Source organism: Mauremys reevesii, linkage group 1, assembly GCF_016161935.1.
Source record: "Mauremys reevesii isolate NIE-2019 linkage group 1, ASM1616193v1, whole genome shotgun sequence".
NCBI classification, from domain to species: Eukaryota; Metazoa; Chordata; order Testudines; family Geoemydidae; genus Mauremys; species Mauremys reevesii.
This window is the reverse complement of record NC_052623.1, coordinates 338,852,071-338,876,914: the sequence shown is the minus strand read 5'-3', so window position 1 is coordinate 338,876,914 and position 24,844 is coordinate 338,852,071. Positions and strand designations below refer to the sequence as shown.

The following is a 24,844-nucleotide window of genomic DNA, read 5'->3' as shown; positions in this document are numbered from 1 at the left end:
CATCTGTGCTGCCCCACAGTTTTGATTGCAGGGGTGTGAATAACAACGCACACCAAAGTGCTATGCTGTAACTCCCCTGTGTGGAGCTATGGGTGTGAATTAATAGGTTCCTAGTTGGTATTAATGTCGTACTACATAAATGTGAACTGGGAGTCTTTGAGTTGGTGCCTGCAGACAAGGCGCCCCGCGCCGCGGGCGCCCCGAGCTGAGCGGAACGCAGGCAAGCGCCGCTGCATGTCTGCGGGAGGGTCGCTGGCTCAGCTGCAGAGCTCCGCGCCGCTGCGCTGCGGTTCGGCGGTCCGCGCGAGCTGCTGCCGGCCGGCTGCGGTCGCGGGAGGGTCCAGGTCCCAGCGGGCCCAGCAGCCGCAGTCAGTCGTGGCTGCAGGGGGGGTCCGGTCGTCGTCCGAGGCTCCGTGCCTCTCCGCATGCGCGAGGCTGCCAGTCCAGCCACCAGCCCGCCCCCCCTGGGGAGGGCGCCCAGGCGGGTGCTGCCCGCCTGGCTGGGCTAGAGCCCCCTGCCTGCAGAATCCACACGGGGGAGTTACAGGACAGCACTTTGGTGTGCACTGCTATTCACACCTAGGATAGACATAGCCTAAATTAGCAGCCCAAACATAGTATGTTTTTAGCCAAGAGAAAGAGCAGGAGTTGCACAGATTTCTCAAACTGACTTAGGATTTTGTTAAAAAAAGAGAAGAATTCTGTTGACCTCTGTGTACAGTATGTTGAGTTTCATAGCAACTGCACACAATATAGCAAGGCATTTAGCCCTGGGTTTTCACGGTACTACCGTGTGGTGTCTTAGCCATGCAGCTCCCATTGGAGTAATGAGAGGTACACAGTGGAAGTGCCGGAAGTTCAAGTTAAAGAGTAGGGCTCCAGGGACAGGTCCTTTGTTCTCTCCTCAACTGAACAGAATCATCTCAGCATCTTACCTTCAAAAATATAAAGTTCCAAGGTGGCTTGGCATGGAAGTGAGCAGAGATGCGAGCAAAAGGGGATTCCAGTCTGCATGGAAGAAGAGAAAGTGTCATTTCTCTAGCATGATACTCTACCTCTTTAAATGATTGGCTACATTTCCATCTTACTTCATCAATAATCTGTGGGCAGCATGTAAAGGAATTTGATCAAAGTCAGTTATAGCCTAGTCCACTCATAAACGCCAATTACGCTTTTCACATTCTTAAATGAGTTACTGCCATCAAAGACTAGAGACTTTCTTTTTTCATCCTGGGGTTTATGAATGCCCGTTAACATCCTCTTTTCTAAGATACTATACACACAGTAGGACAAAGGCTTGTCTCCTTTGGACACATGGGAGTTTTCTTCATTTTAGTAGAAGTTACTTTATCTGCTTTAATCTCCAAGGTATGTGACTGAGCAGGCCCCCAATATCTAGTTAATCTCCAAAGCAATATTTCTCCCTGAACTTTGAATCATTTGGGTTACACAATCTACAGTGCTCACACTTTAAAAAGTTTCTTCTTTTTTAAAAGATTCAACCAACTGGAGAACTGTACTACTACTGAGGGGGGAGTAGAGAGCCTGTGTAACTAGGAAGCCAAAGACAGAGCTGGGAATTGAGCCCAGAGCTCCTGAGGCCTAGATAAGTGCCTTAATCACAAGACCTTCTTTCCTCCCTCCTCTCAAACTGACGAATGCCACTGGAACTAGTAAAGTATAATGACATAAATATTTTATAGTGTGGTCCCTGTTTCTTGTCGATTTCTGGCATCACCTTCCACCTATGCAACACAGAACACAAGCTTGAAATAGAACAGGAAAAGTGAATGGCCCCATAGAGGAAAACACCACCTGACAAACAAATTAGAAGGTAGGAGAAATTCACCATTCTACAAAAATGCTTTAGAAGAAAAGCTCTGAAAAATGTATCTTTGGGCAGGCAAGGAATAATTAACATGCACACCCCCTTTCTTTCCGCAACCAATGCTCCTAGGTATTTACAAGAGCAGACATACATCAGTTCAGCAATTCCCCCAGTAACAAAGAGAAACAGTGTGAATTGGTTACCCTGCAAAGACAAACTGTTGTGCAGAATTTAAGCATTAAACCAAAAGGAAGTGGAGCTGACAGATATCATTTGATACCTGATTAGACTAGTAGGCTCTAGGAATGCTTAAGACATAACTAATAAAGCTGGTATGCAATAGGATTAAGAATTCCATAGCCCCATTCCAGCCTTTCTATTTTTTTTTCTAGAAATGAACACGAGAGCTCTGTGAGAGCCATAGGCATAATCCATTGCAGCCAAACTATTTGACAAGAGGAATAAGACACCAGATGGTTCTGGGGGAAATCACGTTGTGTAAACTTCTCTCTACTCTCCTTGTTGTTACCCCTGCATAATGGATTCCCTCATACATTGAACCGCAGCTAAGGGAAAGACATGTAGGTGACACAATGCCTGCACTACCTACTGTCTAATTAGTAGGGATCTGGTTCATGACCTAGCAAGCAATGAAAAAAAACCCTCCAGAGTTTTCATCTCTCAAAGGTGAACGGGTGTTTCTTATTGTTGAACAAACAAAAAATTAAAAGAAGCCTCAATATTTGTGGCTCTTGCCAGCTTGACCACACACACTCATGGCAGCCCAGGCATTTGGGTGAAAACATCAAAGGACCTAGCTGTGTGGGAGTTCATTCAGCCGCTGCTCCCAGCATGGAAGTTAAAAATTATTTTAGCTAATGTGTTGTACTCTGGCGTTGCCTTGCATTCGCCAATGGAAATATATATATATATATATATGTACTGACATATGGGCTGAATTTTCAGCGTCCTGCACAGGGAATTTAGGTACCTAATCCTATTAAAGTAAACTAGAGTTGCATGTCTAATTTCCTTCACACTACATTGAAATTTACTCTGACTCTAGTATATAATGCAGGTATTTGTTACTTCCCTTTACACTGAGCCAGGTTCATAGCATCTTCATCCAGTTTCTGCAATACAGAATCGTGCTTGAGTCTGAAGTCAGCCTTGAAAACAGTAGCAACTCTGTTGACTTCAATTGGAGCTATGCCAATTTACACTTGCAAATACTGGCCCAGTATTTTGGCTACTTCCATAACACAGAAGCTTTTTCAAGTACTTTTTTTAAAAATGGAATTTGAGTCCTTTTTATACTATTACCCTGTCTGGGCATTGGTGTTTAGCAATGTAAGTTCAGTCACTAAGCTGTATTTCAAATGAAAGGTTCACTACACATGTGGTTAGCTGCTATATTTAATCATGCAGTTCCCTAAAGTTCTTAGCAACATCTGATGCTTCCTCCTTAGGCTAGATGATTGTTCCATGATTCAGAGGAAACTCCACTCCCACCGGACTGATATTTCTGTGTAGTGACTGCTATGCAAATAAAGAACTGGCACCATCTGAAACAAAAATAGGTCACTAGAAATGGATTTCCCAAAAAGCCAAGATAGACACATTCATGTTTTTTCCCCCTTTTCCTTTTCTACCTTTCTATAGATGAAGAGCTGTTTTCAGGAATGTACATAGATTTCATGGGGACCGATGCAGCAATTTTTCGCAGTTTAACCAAACGGAATGCAGTGAGAACTGATCAACACAATTCTAAGTGGCTGAGTGGTAAGACTATTGCTTCATTAAAGCTTTTGATATGTGACTAAGAGAAAGGTTGTTTTCAACAAAGAGTTCTTTATTTCCCATTCTAAAATGAATCTACTAAGGGAAACTGTGGGCAAGAAATAGGAATAAAAACATGCCACAGACAATGATGTCTGTATGATGAATAGGAATTCTACAGGACATGGGAATTGCCATACTGGAGGAGACCCATGGTTCATCTATTCCAGTACACTGTGCCTGAAGTGGCTAAAACTGCCTCCCAGGGAAGTTTGTTCGTAACCCCTAATTATTTGAGATTATCTGGCATAGGAAAATTTGGTTGTAATTATTTACATTTAATTTTCAACTGTAGTAAATTTAAATAACTTATTAACTATGTGATTGTCATAAAATGGCACACTGAGGAAAAGTCACCTCTGTGCAATGGTGAGGTACAAGGGGTGAAACCATGGCTCCATTCAAATCAATGGGAAAACTCCCACTGACTTCAGTGGGGCCAGGATCCCACCCATGTCTTATATGCTATGCTTTATTTTATTCTTAAAACAGCTACACTTTATGCCCATGCTTAATTTTAAGCACATAAATAGCCCCATTGATTTCACTGGGTTAAAGTTAATCATATGCAATAGGTTTTGCGCTGGCCCTCTGCACAGTAGTGGATTTCACCCAATAGGAATAGGCCAAATTTATCATTCTGATTTGAAGATTTGCATTTATTGCTGCCAAGCCTGCTGAGGTACATTGAAGGAAACCAGTCTGGTCTTTCTACCTCATGCAATTGTACAGGGCAAATCCTAACACATCTATTCTTTTTATTCATAATTCATGTGATATCACGTGTTATGATACTAACTTGCACTTTTTGTAAGAGAATAAATGAAATTTGTCAAAAGAGGGAAACTCTATCTGTTTTCTAAAATTTGCCTCTAGTTGTCTTCATTCTCTTAAGCTTGCCCACTCTCCTCAAAGTATCTTAGAAAATGGACTGCACAGAAAGTGCTTCCTGGCTCGAAAACCTACATAATGCAGTTACTTGGAAAAGGTGTCTGATACACACAATGTATTTCCATATTCCTCCTGAGCTAGCATCATGAAATGTGACATATTCATTGATAATGGATTGAAGAGTACAGAAGATATCCAAAATTAAAAATGTGACCTTTCCATCAGAGGTCACCAAAAAGTCAAAAGTGGTTTGTATTGCGTATCAACCAATCAAATGGTATGAATAATAGGAAGTAAGTGACCTCCAGACTGGAGAATATAGGTCATTGGAGGCCTCTATTCATTAGATTTTAGCCAAGAAAATTGCCAAAGGAAAGCAAGTGTACCACAGGCTGCCACACTGATAGCTGTCAAGTATCAGAGGGGTAGCCATGTTAGTCTGGATCTGTAAAAGCAGCGAAGAATCCTGTGGCACCTTATAGCTTTTGTGGGTGAATACCCACTTCGTTGGATGCATGCAGTGGAAATTTCCAGGGGCAGGTATGTATATGCAAGCAAGAAGCAAGCTAGAGATAACGAGGTTAGTTCAATCAGGGAGGATGAGGCCCTCTTCTAGCAGTTGAGGTGTGAAAACCAAGGGAGGAGAAACTGGTTCTGTAGTTGGCTAGCCATTCACAGTCTTTGTTTAATCCTGAGCTGATGGTGTCAAATTTGCAGATGAACTGAAGCTCAGCAGTTTCTCTTTGAAGTCTGGTCCTGAAGTTTTTGTGCTGCAGGATGGCCACCTTAAGATCTGATATTGCATGGCCAGGGAGGTGGAAGTGTTCTCCTACAGGTTTTTGTATACTGCCATTGTAATATACGCCATCATATGCCAGCAATGCTCCTCTGCTATGTACATCGGCCAAACTGGACAGTCTCTACGGAAAAGGATAAATGGACACAAATCAGATATTAGGAATGACAATATACATTATTTGACACTAGCTCGCTGCAGTCCTCTATCCCTGTGCTCATTCAGACTGTAGTGCATATTTATTTCAATATGTTCACCATATTCTAATATGAATATCTTTGAGGGAACTTCACTCCTCAGCATTCTCACATCCTCAAAGCCTCCCTTGCTTTGGTTTTCAGTAGCTCTGCCACAACCTTTACCCTCTGATTGAATAGGCTTGAAAAGAAATTTGTTCATTTTCTCCCTAACAGTTTTTCAGATCCTTGTTTCTCTTCTCACATTTTTTTCCTCAAAGAGTCTTCTCTAGCTTGCTCACTGATTCTTCTCCTGCAAGGCTTTTGATCTCTGTAGTAAACTAGCACTGCTGTTTCTGCTTCAGACCTGCTTTTTTGAAAACTGGGACAAATCTGCTCTAGTATCAACTTGAGTCTACAGAAACCATCCGAGATCCCTGTCCTGAAAACACTGATGCTAGTGCTTAACTTTATACATGAGTAGGGCCAAGCCCTAGCATGTTGGGCAGCAGCAGCAGATGCATTCTGTGGAGGTACCTGGAGAGATCAGTAGCTGTCAAGAGTTGTTATATTGACACATTGTTTGCTCTGTATCTGTCTCTTTCCAGAGCCTATTTTTGTGGATGCTCATCTCATCCCAGACGGCACAGACCCTAATGATGCCAAAGTGTACTTCTTCTTCAAAGAGAGGCTTACGGACAACAGTGGCAGCACCAAACAGATTCATTCAATGATTGCTAGAATATGCCCAGTAAGAATAATTTTTTGTTCAATTTTCAGAGGATGATTTGCTGGCTTGATTGAAAAATCAAAATTAATCCATTGCGTTAAAACGATTTAAAAGCCTTTAATTCCAATAACAAGCAAATTTCCTGTTCCTGCTTCCATCTCCATAATTAAGAAGAAAGGCTGTTGAGTACAGAGCCAAGCCCTGATCTTGTTAGATATATCTGGACTATATCTGTAATTTTAGTAGGAATATTAGTGCTTGATGAATCTGTGCACCTTGGTGTCTGGTGCAGTGTAGTTAATAACACTGACTTCCTGAGCTTGCTTTACTTTCCATGATTCAGATGTGAGCTTTACGGAATCACAGAAGTACCAAATCTCCCACAAGACATTCAATGTAAAGGCATTTGAAAACATTGGTTTTATTCTTAAAACAATTACACTTTATGCACATGTTTAATGTAAGCACATGAATAGTCCCATTGATTTCAGTGGGTCAAAGTTATGCATGTGCATATGTCCATGCAGAATCAGGGCCTTAGTTGTTGCCCGTATTTCTCTTTTTCTGTAACTAGAGTCAATTTTGCTTGCAATGTGATTGAAGCAGCTATCTCTTTCTCTGAGGTTATGGATGCTTGTACAATTAAAACTGTAAAATGCTCTGTTTTTCTGAAAAAGTCTTTATCCCTTACCTAGGGACAAACTGGAGATCAAGTGTGAAGGTCCCCTCCTTCCCCCTCCTGATTAATATGGGTTTTGTATTCATTGAGGTCTGTGATGTGGCTGTGCAGGGGAATGGTTGTGCGCTTTGGTTTTTGCTCAGTTCCTGTTCTGGCAGTTCAATATGATATATGACCCAGTCTTACAATATTGCTATTCTTTTGTATTTTTGGTTAGGTGCCCAGTGGTCTCTGGGTATTTTTCAATAAGACATTAAACATTATTAGGATGTTATTGTTGTTGTTATTGTTATAATGAAGTCCAGATTGCTTCTAAAAGGATTTGGACCTGATTGTGCTTATATTGAAATCAATGGCAAACTCCTATAGATTCCAAAGGGAACAAGAGCTGATCCTTCATGTTGATAGTAATCTACTGTAACAACCTCAATAAGGAGTGAACATGGCTACAAGCCTCCTGGTGTCAGCCTGACTTGCCATGAGCTCTGTTAACCTTAGGTCAGTTAAGGAGACCTATTCTAATAGCATTTTTGGCAGCACGAAAGTTAATGCCCAAGCCTCTTGAGCCTGCTGGTTCAGCTGCAAAGAAAGTATGGACAGGTGGCTGAAAAGGCTTTATTCCAGTTTAAAATGAGAGCGGTCACTTTCCCCCTTCATAGCTGGGCAGAACTCCTCTTACACATGCACATGAAAGGCAGAATAAAAGTAGAGCTGGTCATTTAACATCATTCTGATGAGTCTTCTCAAAACATATTCCCATTTTCGGTGTGCTTTAAATAGAACAAAATTGGTTATTTAGGTCTTATGAATTGATCCTTCCAGGTCACTTGCCCTCAGATAACAGATACCTGAATAGTACATTAATGAGATTTTGTCCGAATCTGGCATCATAAAGTTTTACCAGTTATTTCATCTTACATGTACATTTCTGTTAATGCCTCTATTAAAGCAGCACTTTAATCTTAGTTCTGTTAACGAAAATAGTTCATCTTTAGAGACCCTGTCAATGAGAAAGGTCAGGGGACAGAGACTAAGAGGTGAACTTTGCTGTAAACATTTTTTTCTGATTCCACCTAAAACTTTCCAAAGATATTTCACTGTGATCCTTACTCTATACAGCAACCACATTTTAAAATGATTTTTATAGAAAAATGATTAAAAGCCTGATTTTCAAAGGCAAGACATGCAAAAGTTTCATGCTTGTGCACCCACTTTAGGCTTGCAAAGTTGCTCAAGATAGTCCTCAATTTCAACATTCATAATTGGGTCTGTATTTTCCCAGATTTGGCGGTGTTTGAGAGAGGGGTTTGCTTCATGCCTGTCTCTGTTTATTGTCTTTAATATAAAAAAGATATTTGCTAGATGATGGATCATAATAACCCGAGAAAAGATTGCAGGGATTAAGTAAGATTTTAGTTTTGCTTTGTTATACTTTTGTCAAATTCATTTTGCTTTTCAGAATGATACTGGTGGACAGCGTAGTCTTGTAAACAAGTGGACAACATTCTTGAAAGCAAGACTTGTGTGCTCAGTAATGGACGAGGATGGAACGGAAACATACTTTGATGAATTAGGTATAGCAATGTACTCTTTATGAAGTATTATCTATATCATGTTATCTCTGTATCTGTGAGTATTTGAGAATCTTAACTTCAAATGAGAAAAAATATACCTGTGCTTAAGCCACAGATACTGGGAGTTAAGGACATCTGAATTTGATTCCCTGTTCTGCAACAAAATTTCTTTGTCACCTTGGATAAGTCACTAAGTTAGAAATCTTGGCCCCATTTAGTCTATGCCAAAAATCATATTGACTTTAATAGTGCCAAGATTTCATTATAAATTTCTTTGCCTCGACGTCCTCATCTCTGAAGCAGAATTAATAATGCTTGACTATGCACTGGAGTAGTAAGAGGCAAAATTAATGTTTGCAAAGCACGTGGAGAGCTTCCAATGAAAGGAGAGATGTAAATGCAAAATATAATTGTTGCTGTTCCTACTGTTTATGCTCATGATTAAGATTTGCTTATAGTATTTTAAACTGTGTGTACTATCAGTGTATCAGTTTTTATGTACCACTAATGTCCTTTTGATGACAAGACAGGTGGTCCTTTGGGCCACTTGGTAGAAGTCTCTTTGGAAGCAGAAGTTGTTGTTGATGATGATGAGGATACTAAATACTACTACTACTAAGTATAATTTCTTAGAATTTATCCACGCTTTTACATCTGCAAAGCTTTTTACAAACATTAACTAACTAACTAACCCTCAGAACAATTGTGCAAGGTTCTGTTTGTGTAAGGTCTTAGGGTCTCCAACATAAATATGGGTTATTAACTTCATGATTACATATCTAAAGCTGCGTGTTTGCAGACGTCTGATGACTATGATTGTCATAGGCATGGTCACAGATCTGAACCCCATTTGTTGGACACATAACCTCAGACAAGCTTTGCCTCAACTGGGGAGAGTGGGCTTGTCTGTGCACAACTCAGTAGGTAAAAATGACAAACTTGATCAACTGCCCGTGGCCTTATTTAACTCAATGAGTAGACTGTAGAGTCTTTTGTTTTGAGAAGCTAAAGACATAAATTCTATTTCAGATAAGATATATACCGTTAGCTAATGAACCACATTCTGACTCGTGCACATTGCTTCCACGCTTGTGTAACTACACTGACCTCAGTGGTATTGCCCCTGATTTTCACCACTGTAAATGGGATACAGAATCTCTGTGGCTATGGATTGTTATAAATATTTCAGTGCAATTGTTTTGATTCAGAATGTAATGGTAGTTGGATCAAATCCTAATTTAAAATTCTATGGGAGTAAGGTTATCAAAATCTGATCCTGGATCACTGTACTTTTATCCTATGATAAAACACCATATGGTATATATTGCTGGTCTCAGTCCTTGACATAAAGCACAAACAAGACCAAATTCAAAATTTAGAGGATCCTTTGAGAGTCACCTTTCAAAAGCGCTCTGCTCCCGACAGCTCCAAGACCCTGATTCATCAATCCACCCTTATTCAGTAAAGCACTTATGTTTAGCTTTGAGCATTAAGGCTTTGGGGATCATATTGAACTAGCAACTGAGCATGAGCTCTCAGAATAATGGTGTGGCAAAAAGAGATAATGTGATCCTTAGTTTATCAAAACGGCAACTGAGAGATGACTTTACTATTGTGTGTCGGTACATTCATGGGGAGCAACTACAAAGTACTAAAGAGATATTTAACTTATCAGGGAAAGGTATAACTTGTATCTGAAAGCTGAAGCCAGACAAATTCAAATTAGAAATTAAGCACAAATTTTTAACAGTGAGGGTGATTAACCACTGGAAAAAACTCCCAAGGGAAGTGGTAGATTCTTCTAGCCTTAAATTCTACACATCTTTGAAAGCACTGTAACTTCAACTCCAGTGGGACTTAAACATTTGCCTAATGTTAAACACATGATTAAATGCTTTCATGAGTTAAGGTCCTGCTGAGGAGAATGGGAGAAGATGGGTACTAAGCACATTTGAAAATTTGATCCTTTTATTTATGTATCTAAATAGGGGCATTTGTGCATTGAGTTTATTTGAAAATCTGGCTCAGAATGTGTAAATGCTAGTTTTACTATGACCAACCTTAAATATGACGGGTCCGACCCTACTTTCATTGAAGTCAGAGACAAAATTCCCATTGAAGTCAATGGGAGAAGGATGGGGCCCTAAATTTCAAGCTAGAGCAATTACTCAACAGCTGTGTTCTTTCTTTCTCACAGAGGATGTATTTCTCCTAGAAACAGATAACCCTAGAACAACACTGGTGTATGGAATTTTTACAACATCAAGGTAATTTTGAAGATTTGTAGAGGCAGCCTCTGTGAGTGGCCTCAGTTCCAATTCCATATAAACACAGAAAGAGGTATTGTGTGTCAAGGCAATTGGGATTGAATGCATTACTAATATATCCTGCAACTATCATTGCCACCTAGGAGATGTCCTTTCAATCGTGCTTATTCTCATCAATTAGAAGCACAGTTACTTGTGATCTCTGTTGGAGCTGTACTCGTTGTGCCAAATTGATCCCTGGTGTATATTCAATACAACTATACCTGAGATAAATTTCCCCTCTGCTCCCAGCTTTCTAAAAAATATATTGAGAAAATGTTTCCTGTTGTCTCCATATGTTTACTAGATAGCGGGGAATAGGGTGACCAGATGTCCCGATTTTATAGGGACAGTCCCGATTTTGGGGTCTTTTTCTTATATAGGCTTCTATTACCCTCCACCTCCATCCTGATTTTTCACATTTGCTGTCTGGTCACCCTAGTGGGGAAGAATAAGGACATAGAGTGTGGTTGACTTCAGTGGCAACTGAGGATTCTCAGCACCTCATCAGGGGTCCTTTGCACTTGAAACATCAAGCCCAGAATTCCTAAATAAATCCATGCTAATAGTTCCCAGTCTCATAGCTGGCAGATTATTCCTTATGCCATTGGACTTTGGCTCCCAAAAGACACCCTTATATCCTGTTTGATCAAGTCCTTCCTGAATCACAACCTGAGTCTTCAGATCACTGCAAAACATGGGCACTCCTCATCTCTTGGCAGATAAGGGCCCACCTTGCTATAAGGACAGAATGGATAGTTATTTGAGAAAGTTCAAGATTTCTTGTTAAGTTTGCTGGGATAGTCTTTCTGAGAAACAACAGATACTAATTTTACTTGTATTTTGATGTTTTGGAGTTTTTTGCTCTTGGTTCTTGTCTCAATTATCTGAACAATGGAAATGCCACTGCCTGTCTGTCAATGTATTTCTAATACATACCTTGCTGTAGCATTTCAGTGTCTTATATTTCTTTCCAATACCTGGACCTGACCAGTTAGAAGTTTTTTTGTTGAAAAATAGAGTTTTGTTGAAACTGACTTTTTTATTTTCTTTTTTTTATGGAAATTTTTTGAATAAAATGAAAAAAAATCATTTCAGTTGAACATTTTCATGTGAGAAAGTCATTTCCTGACCATGTCAACCACCATGATACTATATGCCTCGTATATGCCAATTATCAAACTTACATATAGCCAGGAAAAGATAGTTTCATAATATTTAAGTGAGGGGGAAAAAAACCAATCCTGTAGCTTGTAAATAGCTGAGGCTATCTATACTGTGTGACTCTTATAGCACAAGAAGAGAAAATGCTGAGGCAATGTTTCGCGATAAAAACCACACTTAGGATTATGTTATGGATTCAGCATGTCTGAGCTGGAAACTGTTCTGTCTAAATCTCATGGTATTCCTCCAGTGGAAATTGGGTTTGAGTTAAGGCACCATATAACCAGACTGAACACTTGGTCTATTCCAGGCCCTGTAGACATTTTCTCACTCTATACAAGGTTTTGCTTTTGTCTAGGTTTCTGTTTCACACACCACAAGACTTCTGTTTGTTTTTTTTTACTCTAGATTGAACATGTTGTGTAATTAAACCTAGCAGTCATAATGAATTTCATCTACTAGTACTGCCAGTGTCTTTTTCACCTCTGCAGACCCCAACCCGAGAACAGTAATTGGAGAAACAGGCTATGAGATAAACATAATTATTAACTTTAACTAAACTATATTGGTCTAGGCTGTGACTGATGTGAATTATTTTTATAGCAGGAACTATTATAAAACTAATAAAAGTGCATTGTCTGTAATGATCAAGTGCATCCTTTAAACCTTATCTTATGGCTCCTGGGGAAAACTTCATAAACCAATTGTGAGGAAGAGAGAGTTCAGACAACAGATGTGGTTATAATGCATCTGAGGGCTTTCTCAAGGTAGCACTTGTGGCATAGAGCAATGGTGATTGCTCGGTAATGTCCTGTAGCAGTTTCCACATTTTCCTCTTTAGTCATTTTACCTGTTCTATGCACAACAAAGAGCAATTTCGATTTTCCTCATCTCACACTTAATATTGAGCAAATCTGGACTGTTTGGATGTTCATCTCTGAATAAACATTCAAAGTGTGCCTTTCCCCCCTCCTCCAACACACACATTGCGCCCTTTCACAGAGTGGACACAGAAGGGGACTGTTAATATCACAGTCAATGTCTTAGCTTCTGAAGATCATCTCCTTGACACTGGCCATTATCCTTAATGAAGAGTGCTAGGGGCATGTGCTGGCTGCAAAGTCCCTGGCAATATGGTTCCACAGCACCAAGGAACCCAGACAGAGCCTCAGTGGGCCCAGATTAATGTGAAGGCACAGGGCCTGTGCAACTGGATCCATGCAAATCTCCTGGGATCCCTGGAGTTAGTGGGTCAGAACCCTAGTTTAGGCTGTGGGAAGGTCAAACCTCACCCTCCTGAGGAAGAATGTATAGGAAACTCTGCAAGAGGAACCTCATGAAGTTTCCTGGCCTCTACGGGGGTGTTTCCATGTAACACCATGATCTGAGCCCATATTATTTATAGAAAGCTCAACACTGACTACAATATTCTAACTGCACTTAATTGTGATTATTGTTTTAATGAATGATCTATCCCGGTGTTTTATAAGGCAGCTATGGGCTCTCATGGGCTGAGGGCAAGGAGAGATGTGTTCTGTTTCCAGTTTAACCACACAGAGAATGTCAAATCCTGGTCTCACTGAAGTAATTTCATTGGGAAAAGGTTATGCTCTCATGTGTGCAATATAGGGGAAGTCATTTAACCAGTCTCTGCCTCCATTTTCCCCATCTGTAAAATGGGGATGATAATACTTTCCCCTCTCATTGGGAAGATAGATATTCTTTGTGAGGAAAATGTTACATAGCCTTACAGGTTAATGCTATGTATTGTGAGGGTAAATTAATATGTGCAACATCCTTTGAGGTCCTTGTATGGAAGATGCGATAGAAGTGCTACATATTATTAAATGTGTTATCTTTACGGGCAATGTTGCATCACTGAACCCTTTGTGATGATGGAAAATGTTATGTAAGAAATGGCAGATTGTGGTACAAATATTTTCCTTGTTTTTTCCAGCTCTGTATTTAAAGGTTCAGCAGTGTGTGTGTATCACTTGTCTGAGATCCAAACAGTGTTTAATGGACCCTTTGCACATAAGGAAGGTCCTAACCACCAGCTAATTCCATATCAGGGCAGAATTCCATATCCACGACCTGGCACAGTAAGTACTAAAGATGTTTATGCAAGTCAGGCTTGGCAACTAATTGTCTTTGTTTAATGTAATGAAATATCATAAAATTGGTGCTAAAGCACAGACTATACATTATATCTAAATGTAGTTGTAATTCAATCTATCTGCCTACCTACTTATTTATCTATCATGCACATCACTATATCTGAGAACTATTAAAATTATTAAAAAAATCAATCTCTCGCTCGCTTGCGCTTTCTGTCCAGTAGGTAGAAGTAAATTATTTCATTAGATGTCTGTTATTTGTTTAAGAGGATGTGTATATTTGAGAGAGAGAGAGAGAGAGAGGGAGAGAGAAACAAAGGAAGACCAGGGGCTTTTAAGAGAAGCCAAGTTGAAGAGTTTTATATTTCACCCTGATCATTCTTGCCTCTTATAGTATTGAGTTCTATATTTTTGGTCCAATGCTCACAAAAGTCTGTCTCCTGTGCTCGTGAATCTTCCCCAGTTTTCAACAGTTTCATTATTCCAATGGAACATTGAGTAGCTGTGGTGGGAGGTCATGATTGCTGAGGGAGAGAGTGTCTCAATTGACTATGCCAATCCCATGGACTGTATTGAAAGTTAGAAAACAGTCCTTGAAATGGACTGTGTGATGGATGAGAGGCCATGATAATCTGTTCACAGCAACCTGTGTTGCTGCTTGTTTTTGTACCAGTTGGAGCTCTCTCAGGGCTTTGTTTCAAAATATAATGAGATTCAAAGATCAGCCTGGAGATACTGAATGCATAGAACAACATGGCCAGGTCTATGTCTCAAATCTTGTAAGGATTTTTTATAAAATTGGATTGTGCCCTTTTTTGTACAGGTAATGTATAGAGAAGGCCTGCAGTAAAAAAAAAAATCCACCACCACCCCTCCCCGCAAAACTGCTTGAATTTTACTTCAGAAATATCAGGAGTCTTCTATTTTTACTGGAGGGTCTATGGAGGTTCTCTGAGATGTTTATTCTAAGACCTGGCATCTTAACTGAAGAGTTGCAGTGTTGTATCTTTAACTAAAAAAAGCCTTTTTCTAAACTCTTCATTATTCACCTGAGTTAAATAGTTGCTCCATATGTCATAAAGAAGAAAAAAGGGCTCACACTCTTCCCACCACCTCTTCATTTATTTTAACTTTTGCCTGTCACAACAAGACCCTTTAACCACATGTCCATGTAGCAGTCCTGCAAATATTATACCCTCTCTTAGTGCTTGCTCTTCTGCCTGAGGAAACGGGATAGGCAAGTGCCTACTATGCCGACCATGAGCAGCTGTCATTAATAATGAAACTCTTTGTGGGCTACAGATCAGACATACTCCAATCCCTGTGCAGGCATCAGGGGACTTTGTAGCCTTGTCAGGAAACCCTCTGCACTGTGGCTTAAACTGTCCCATGCTGTTCTCCTCTCCTGAAAAACCCTCATACTCTGTTCATAACTCTAGACGCATCTGCGTGTTATATCATATTTGTGATGAACATCTCAGGTCTTAGATATTGGCACCATAGCAACCTTTCAGTGTTTCTGAACTGACAAATGAAAATACCTTTATTAGCGATGATCATTCATGTGGTTAATTACCTATGAGAGCATTGTAGATAAACTTAGAACTGAAGCATTATAGCTGATAATGGTGGTGACAAAAACACAGAAATTGATTAGCCGAGTATAATATAACAGTAGTGATTGTGTAGTGCCGACAGACCCCGATTGTCAGTGGGCAGGCTTCAATTGGGGACCTCTGGAGCTTAGTGCAAGAGCCTCTACATCTTTCTCTCTCTCTAAGTGGTCTCAGTGCCACTAGATGGGACAGAACACCACACCCAGGAGGCGTGTGGGTTACAACTGCACCTGGGATTTGCAAAGAATAAAAGTCTCAGGGACAAGAGAAATGTAATTCTTTGTAGCTTTGGGAATATCAGTTCAGCCTTTTATGATATTACTGGCTGTCAGATTTAGGCCTTTCATATCATAAAATCTTTTCAGAATTTGTTAATAAATACCTGATGTTCCGCTGTGGTTGAATGGTAGCATTCTTGCTTGTGATTAATTCAAACAGTCTTAATCTTCTGAGTTCACTGTTGCTTTAATTTTATTGTTTATGAAAATATAAAATAAATGGCTCATTTAACCAGGAAGTTTCATGCTCTGGTGATTAGTCACATTTCAGTGTTTCTTGCTGCTTCAGGAATATTGTATCTATGTATTTTTTTAACCACTGCCATGTTATTCTTGGTTCATCTTATGAAGGCTTGTGAAGTATTCCAAATAGGGCTAAACACAGTAAATGATCAGGCAGCACAAAGGAAAGGAAAATTTAACTTAGAATTGGGTTTTACATAGTGGCAAAAATTGTCTAAACTTATCAGATATGCTGATGGGCTCTGAGTTTGAAGGATCCTGAGAAGAAAGGTTCTTGGGGATTGTTATGGACACCTCAGTATTTGCATTAGTTCAGCTTCAATGAAAAGAAAAGCCAGAAAATGGTTTGGTACATTAATAAAGGAAGGCGAAAATAGTATAATATAAGGACATGACAAAACTGGAATGTTAAAACCAAAGCTCTGCACATTTCCAGGGGATTGGAGAGTTGGATCTGAATCTTGAGACTGGAACTCATCCCTATATTTTTTCTTCGGGTCAAATCTAAACCTCAAGTAGCCGGGTAGTAGTTCAGAGAAGGCCATGAGAACAGCTATCCAAATCACCCCATGTTGAGCGTTCAGCCAAATTTTCCCCCTTATGCTGCCAGATTTTCCAGGACAAGACATGATTGGACTCTAAAATTCTTTCCCCAAGACTCTCCAAATTCTTCTACACAAAAGTCTTTTAACAAGCCATTCCACAAACGCACAAGGAAGCATGTCACTGATTTTCCGTTGTCATGTCAGCCAATTCCCATGGTACCTCCATTGTTCTGCATAATCCAATCCAGTTCAAATCAGGACAATAATCTCATCAAATTTGACTAAATTCTGCATCCTTATCATTTGAAACTGCCTTATCCTCTCATCTGTTCCCCTTATGCTTCTCCGCAAACCACCCTACTTCATCACAGTCACTAAACAAAACATTTTCTGACATGAGATTTCTGTAGCTTATCTCTGCTTTTCTCCATTGGCAGAAGGTTCTGCCTCTGACATCATGGAAGGATTGAGGGTTAAATTCTATTTCCCACTGAAGTCAGTGAAGGTGCAGCACCTTTGAAAATATGACCACTTTTATTTAGAAGCTTAACAGATGCCTACTTTTGCGCATCCAAGTTCAAAAAGTTTGGCCAAAATGCTTTCTGGGTTAGGAGCCCCTTTCCTGCCAAACATCAATATCAGCCACTGCCAGGATGCTAGATTCGAAAGACAAGCAATCTGACCCAATACGGCAAATCCTATGTTCCACTTGCATAAATAGATCTTTCAAATTAAACATTTTGATATAAATGCACTTACAATCAGCCAAAATGCTGTAACTGTAAACATCACAAATGCTTCAGCATAGCTTAAATGGAATTAAATAAAGTCATACATTCGCTAGGCCACCGTCAGGCTCTGCAGTCTTTGGCTGCCCCTTTACTACATACCAATCATTTCTTATTTCTTCCACAAACTAAAATTACTTATGGAAAAACTTGTATGACATAATTGGCAGCTTCCTACTACATTCTGAGCTGTTTAAGGGTTGTTTCCATTATCCAGACTTTACAGAAATATTTTTGTACCCATAGCTTGTTGAAGAATGTACTATAAACCAAAGGGTTCCTCTCCTCCTTCGGTTCATCTCTAATGTGTGGGGCTATCCCAGCAGGCTTGTGGGTGCAAAATGTACTGTGAGTGCAGTCACCATATGGTTAAATCACCTGTAGGCTGGTGAGTGCAGCAGAGGTACACTGAACTCTCTGAGGAAGGGAACAGCTCGTGTTGGTCTTCAGTGACTTCTGTGTTTGGCATCGGCGAGACACAAGCGATGAAGCTTTCTGAGTCCAGTCCTTCATGGCTAAAGGAATAATTTTCATGACGTGGGTTTTTGGGTTGGTAATAGAGGCAATGAACTGATCAAAGAAGGGTGTCCGGGACATGCCTGAAACAACTATCTAATTATCCAGCTGCAATTCATGAGGATTTATATGCCAGGGTGGGAATAAATAGGGACAGTTGAATCTGGGAATACACAGGAAGATGGCCTAGGATCCATGAGGCAGGAAGGTGGGGAACATACGAATGGCCATACTGGGTCAGACCAATAGTCCATCCAGGCCACTCTCCTGTCTTCCAGCAATGGCCAATGCCAGCTGCTTTGTGGGGGGATGAACAGAACAGGCAATCATCGAGTGATCTATCCCCTGTCGACCACTCCCAGCATCTGGGAAATCTGGTTTAGAAGACAGAAAAGGTACCTGTCTTCTAAGGAAGGAGTGCAGGACAGGTGATATTGGTCTAGGATACAGGTGGGGAGGGGGTTATCTGACATAGATCTGGGAGTGCCTTTGAGTTTTGGGGTCCCTTGCCAAGAATCACCTTACTTGGAGCCCTCAAAAGCCTGAAGCCAGCCCTGTTTGTCAGTGCTGGTTACAGATTTCTGAAATTTGCCCCGTCTTTCCTGGAAAATGAAAGGCCCATGCGCTGCAGAAAGCCAATAGAGTTCTAGAGCAGCAGGAAGTGAAGGAGTTGGCTGGGGCTGAGAGAAGTCCCCGCACAGCACAGATTTCTATATGGGAGTTGATTTCTCCTCTCCCTGTCTTCTTCCCCACATTCCCCCTGGCATATTCACAACCTGTCAGCTCTCTAAGGCTGGAATCACTCCCTTGTGAGTACCCAAGGGGACTGATAGATCACAGGATTGATCAATGAGATGTAAAGAAAGGGCTAGAGTTGGGTGGGACTCTGTTACCTCAGATTGCTGCGGGGGGAGGAGCAGGAGGGAACATGTCCCTAATAACACTTCTCTATGGGGTCTTCCCATCTCTATCCCACCAACCACAAAATATTGTTTCTTTGTAGGGGGGGATGAGCCATCTGCCCCTGGGGTCCTTTCATTGTCTCACAATCAAGGAATGAAGGTGAAAGGCAGGGAGGTTCTGCTATCGTTATCCCTTAAAGTTGTACAGACATTGAGTGAGAACTTTCACTTTAGGATGCTAGAGGAATCTTTGAGCTCAGTGCATTGCTGTTGTCATTACCAACATCCATTTGGCACACTTGGAATCAAGCTAGGGAGCAGGGACTGTTACTGGCAGGTGTGCAGTACCTAATCTGGGCAATAGCCTTCACAGCTGGATAGCTTGGAAAATGTGTGGGGCTTTGGAGGACAGGGTCATTGTAAGGCCTTTTCCTAGCACTCTACAGAAAACTACAGATTCTTCTGACAACCCTCTGACTCAGAATTTACCTGTCAAATGTCTCTTCATGCCTTGATGAGATATAGGGTCAAATCCCGACCTCCTCACATTTTACAGGGGTCTGAAAGCAGCAGAACTCCAGAGCTCGGAACTGCACAGAAGCTGCCCTGTAAAACCTGTGCTCTGCAGCAGTGTATTGCGGGTGACTCTTCCAATGGTGCAGGGCAAGGATGTGGGCATGTCGCTTGTTTACATGACTTCTGCGCAGCAGGCCGAAATTGGAGCCTGATTCAGGAAAAAACATAAACACATTCTTAGCTTTAAGTGGTTTCAACCCGAGTTAACTGACCTGACTGGGGGTGTAGGTTAAAGCCAGGATACTGTTTCCATTTGGGCTGGGAACCTACCCACTTTGCAGTAAGGATGCAGGCTAACTCACCTGTGGGCTGAGGGTGAGTGTAATACCTCCAGGGCCTTCCACCGGTCTCCTGGTCTGCCCAGTTCTCTCACGGGTCACTGGGAAAGAAACACAGCATGGCTCAGCTTATTGCACCAGAAGTCCTAGTGAAATACACATGTGAGCACAGACCCAGTGAGGACACACTAACACAGGAATGGCTTTGCAGTGTGGCTCCTCACACTGGGTTTAGGCTACCCTAGGTACTCATGTACAGTCTCAAAGGGTCTGGGAAAGGCTCTTTGCATTTTCTCCCCTCTAGTGCATTTGCGCAGGGTTTGTCCAAATCTAGCCCTACGTGCCCTGAACAATTATAACATACAGCAGAGGTAAGTACCTAATTAGGCATCTAAATAAACCTATTGGCCTTTACATCTATTTTTGTACTACCCAGAGGCAAGATCTTTGTATCTTTCCCCTTACCAGTCACTTGCATTCTTTGCAGTGAGAACTTTGGGAGCTCAAGGAATGCAAAAATAAGGCCCCCCCAAGCATGGAGCATTGCCATCAGCCTAGCTTTTAACAACACACAAATATGTTTGTTTGTTTTGTCCCAACTGAGGGCGGTTTATAGACATAGCTATTAGAGTACAGCTTTTCCATTATATAAATATAATCATTTTCACATGGAGTATGAAGTGTTTTTTCAAAAAAAAATGTTACCATGTCGCCTGAACATCAGTCAATGTTTGTGGATAGATTGAAGACAAAATATCCTTGATAGATGCTATGCATTGTTAAGCATTATTATGAATGCTTCCTCACAGTGTCCTGGAGGAGCCTTTACACCCAACATGCGGACAACCAAGGAATTCCCCGACGACGTTGTGACCTTTATTAGGAATCATCCCTTGATGTTCAATCCCATTTACCCAATACACAAAAGGCCATTAATCATTCGGACAGGAACAGACTACAAGTATACAAAGATAGCAGTGGACCGAGTTAATGCTGCTGACGGACGATACCATGTCTTATTTCTTGGAACAGGTAAGATGCACTTAACAGCAGATATGCATAGAATTGTTTTATTTATTTAACTTGATGTACTGTATTGTAGTTTTTAGTCAACTCCAAACCCTCTACAGCCTATTGTCTTCACATGTGCTTATTAAAACATAATTACTATATATACAAATATGTCTTAAGAGCTATAAGCAGAACAAAAATACAAAGAAAATAAAATGAATATTTATTTTAAAAAATAGAATGGTTCTCATCAGAGACAAAAGCCAACTTTGTTGTGTGCAATGTATGGTCTAGATTTACTCACCCGGAGTAGCATCATACCCATGAGTAGTACCATTAACTTCCATGGATTAATGTACTATTTTCCAGGAGTAGGAATATGGGAATCTGACATTGTATTATTACTAATTGTGATCATCATATGAGGTAAGCTGCCTGTGAAAAGAATGGTAACTTGGCCAGAAAGTTACAGGGGTAGAAATAACAACTTCACAGTAACGTAAATATAGAGGGTTTTAGCAAATAGAAAAGGGAAAACTGTAGTTCTAATGGGACTGTGTTGTAGGACTTTCTAAGTCTGATTCAATGATTACGAATATTTCCTTTATAACATAACAAACCAAATTCTGCTCTTAGTTACACCAATTTGAATCTGTAGCAATTCCATTGAAGTCAATGGATGTACTGACCTGACACCAGTGTAACTGACAAGTGTAGTGATTTTTTCTAAGAACTGTAAGGTTAGAGGATAGTGATCCAATTTACTTTTCAGATTTATTGGGACATGATTGGAATTGCAGAGAACAATCAATCAGTGTCAGGGAAATAAACTAAAGTAGATGATCTAGGGCTGGATCCTGAAAGCCCTCTGCATCTGAGACTGTTATTGACTTAGTGGGGGGCTGTGTTTGTGAAGAGCTTGGGGACTGGAGCTCTGATAAACTACAGTCCAGTCTTCTTGATTCTATTTGTTAGCACAGAGCAGTTTCAACTAAAAATAAGGCAGATAATCCTCTGAGAACAGGTTTGTTTCTGAACCTCAGACAAGTCTTATAGAGATGTGGAACTACTGTTCCTGCCAACAAACTACCATTTAGACCACATGGGTTTGGTAATCACCATCCTTTTATTAGACTCAGGAAGTCAAGGCTAAAAATCTTTCAAATCGCCAGACTTTTATGAGGAGGGAATTAAAAGAAACTCTCTTCACTCTTCTTAAAGCAAGTCCCCAACCACCAAAGGAAATAAGAATACAGAAAAGCTCTGTTATTGTTCCCATGGCAAACCATCACCAAGGGCCTCCATTCACTATGTCATGATTCATTAGAATGACACTCACTCTCTCTAGTGGCTAGTGTACATCATTATAAGGCATGGCAGTGATAGAAGATGCATAGAGCTTTGGGTATTGAATTACAGTAAGAATTTAGTGAGCTTTGGATATGGGCATTTTTATTTTTCTTGGCCATCTGATGCAAAAATTAGTTTTAAAATTGCCTTAAAGGCTCCTGGCTTGTCAGGTCATCAGACTAAATAAGAAAATAATTAAGACACTTTTTTCCCTAGCAAGTATCAGCATTACTAGTAGGCCTAGTGAATCCAATGACAACCTGGGACCTTTGGATCCTTCAGGGTTTAATTTGACACAGTAGGTTCTATATTATCTTTCCTATGGAAGAAGCAAAGAAGGGTGCTGTGCATGCTACTGTGGAAATCTCTAGAGGAAGGTTTATACGTGCCCTCCCTACTTATTGTTCACATAGATTAGCATCAGCCATGTCTAAACAAACAAAAAAAAATCTTGGTCTTCTACCAGCATAGCTTCTCCGTGCCAATTCACTGTTTTTAATCACACAAATACTTTGGCATGCAAGAATAGAGCTTTCAAATGAACATTTAAATGTCAGTATAGTTTTTAAACTAGTAAACTAAACATATGATTTTTTTTAACTAGAGGAAAAAATATTGCTAAAGATTAATTAAGACGCCAAGCCATATAAGTCTCCAGCTAACACAAGATACATGTTATATCAGTTACAAAATATGTAGTAGTAATACTAATGAATAATGTGCTGTACATATAAAGTGCCTTACATTTTTGAAGCTTTGGACAATAATAATATTTAGCATTTCAATGGTTCTTTCCATCTCAGGCTCTCAAAGCACTTTACTCCCTTTATTAAATTGAAACTCATTAATGATGTCACAGGGTTTAATGATGAACAATGACTTAGGACCCAATCCAACTTAAGTCAATAAAAATACTCCCAGTGACTTGAAGTGGGAGTTGGATCAAGTCTCAAAGTCAACTACTGAATATTAGTGAGTTACTCCTCAACAAATTCCATTGAGGGGGATAAGTACAGGCAACCTCATTTTATAGGTTGGTTAGGCATCACAGAGAGCAGCTAAGTGACTCAGCCATGGATAAACAACGTGCAGGTGGCTCATTAAAGGTACTAACATACATGGGCTGGTTATATATGTTTTTTTTCATTCTATAATCTGCTAGCACACCCTCTTTGCAGGACCTTCTAACCCTATGGTTCTATGATTCTATGAAATCCAATTTAGTGCACCCTCTCAAAGAGTTTAGATTAGTGTCACAACTACTGAAATAATAGACTTGATGCCCTGTGATATGTATTATTTATAATTTCTGCTAGTCTATTTTTTTTTGGACGTTACAATTCCTGGGTGGTGCAGAGATTCTTCCTAAGATGCTAATAGCTTCATAGCCCTGCCGTAAAATAAACAGATATGATATAAGTACAGTGTCTCTCAACCCTTGTAAATACAAATCATCGAGTTTCTGTCTCTGTGAGGAAAGACTCTTTACCCTTTTCCTTGGCTCCGTGCTTTCTGTGAGACTCAGGAGGATTCGATAAAGATATTAACAGTCAGAAGAAATGCAGAGGGGGTTTCCTTTTATGTAAGTTCATCCTAGAAAATGCAAAATGCACATTGTATAACAGAGTTTCATTTGATAATTTCTTGGGAGCCCTGAGCCCCTCAGCGGTGGAGAATGGGACTTGGCACCTGGTGATAATTACGCTCAGTCTCTGATGCTTAGTTACTGCTGCTGAACTGAGATGTTCCCAGTCACGTCTGTTACTGTCAGTGACCTGTCTCATGCTGCAAATTGGAGTATTTTATATCTTGCCAGATGCAGAGCACACAAAATGTTTAGCTTCCCCCCCTCCTCCTTGACGGTCTCAGTAGTAAATCAGTTCCTGAGTGCAAATGAACAATAACAAAAGTAGCTCTAGGAACCCCTGTATTTTTCATCGTGTAGCCATGGCACCGGAAGGGTACAGACAGCCATGTCTTTTTTTACATGAACGTGAAATAAATGTAATATTTCCTTTGCTCCCCCCAGCCAGGCATGTCAAACTCACTGCAACTGTTCCTTGCCAACAGTTAATTTCAGTACAGTACTTCTTTTCTAAGCTACATGACTAGTGAAATAAATCCCATAGACCGACATTGTTCTTGAAACATTACACACAGCTTTTCTAATGATAACGATCTTGCATTTACGCTGTGCCTTTCATCCTGAAGAATCCCAAAGCACTTTACAAAACCCGCCAGGGTGATGCAAAGGCTTGACACAATGGCGATCTCTACATCCACTGCTGAAATGGAGGTGCCTGTGGGGTGAAAAGCAGCTACTGTTTAGCGGTAGATAGACAAGTGTAGAATACCTTATCATCCCAATAGAAACCACAGCTGTAATTAGCTGGTCATAGTGTAATTATCCATTTGCATATTTGACAACAACAATGAGGCTAATGCCCTTTCCTCTATGTCGTCTGGTCAAGACCTTGGATTTAGATCTCTTCTTCACTTACTCTGCTTCCCTGATTGTCTCATAAATCATTTCATTTCCCTTGCATTTTATTTTAATTACATTACTCCATGTCTCAAGCCTCCAAATTCTCCACTTTATCCCCTGGTAGGTTGTTTTCCATTTGTTTAAAAAAGGCAGCAA

The 24,844-nt window shown here is 40.4% G+C and overlaps 1 protein-coding gene across 4 annotated transcripts in view; it reads left to right on the top strand.

The window, feature by feature from the left end:
• The window catches only part of SEMA3C (semaphorin 3C), a 154,616-nt gene that overhangs the window by 104,264 nt on the left and 25,508 nt on the right, over positions 1 to 24,844 (top strand). For all 4 annotated transcript variants that reach the window (XM_039518413.1, XM_039518414.1, XM_039518415.1 and 1 more), the window contains exons 7-12: positions 3,491 to 3,610; positions 6,139 to 6,281; positions 8,399 to 8,513; positions 10,711 to 10,780; positions 13,941 to 14,085; positions 20,652 to 20,874. In XM_039518413.1, the coding sequence (XP_039374347.1) occupies positions 3,491 to 3,610; positions 6,139 to 6,281; positions 8,399 to 8,513; positions 10,711 to 10,780; positions 13,941 to 14,085; positions 20,652 to 20,874 (816 nt within the window). The remainder of the gene's footprint in view (positions 1 to 3,490; positions 3,611 to 6,138; positions 6,282 to 8,398; positions 8,514 to 10,710; positions 10,781 to 13,940; positions 14,086 to 20,651; positions 20,875 to 24,844) is intronic.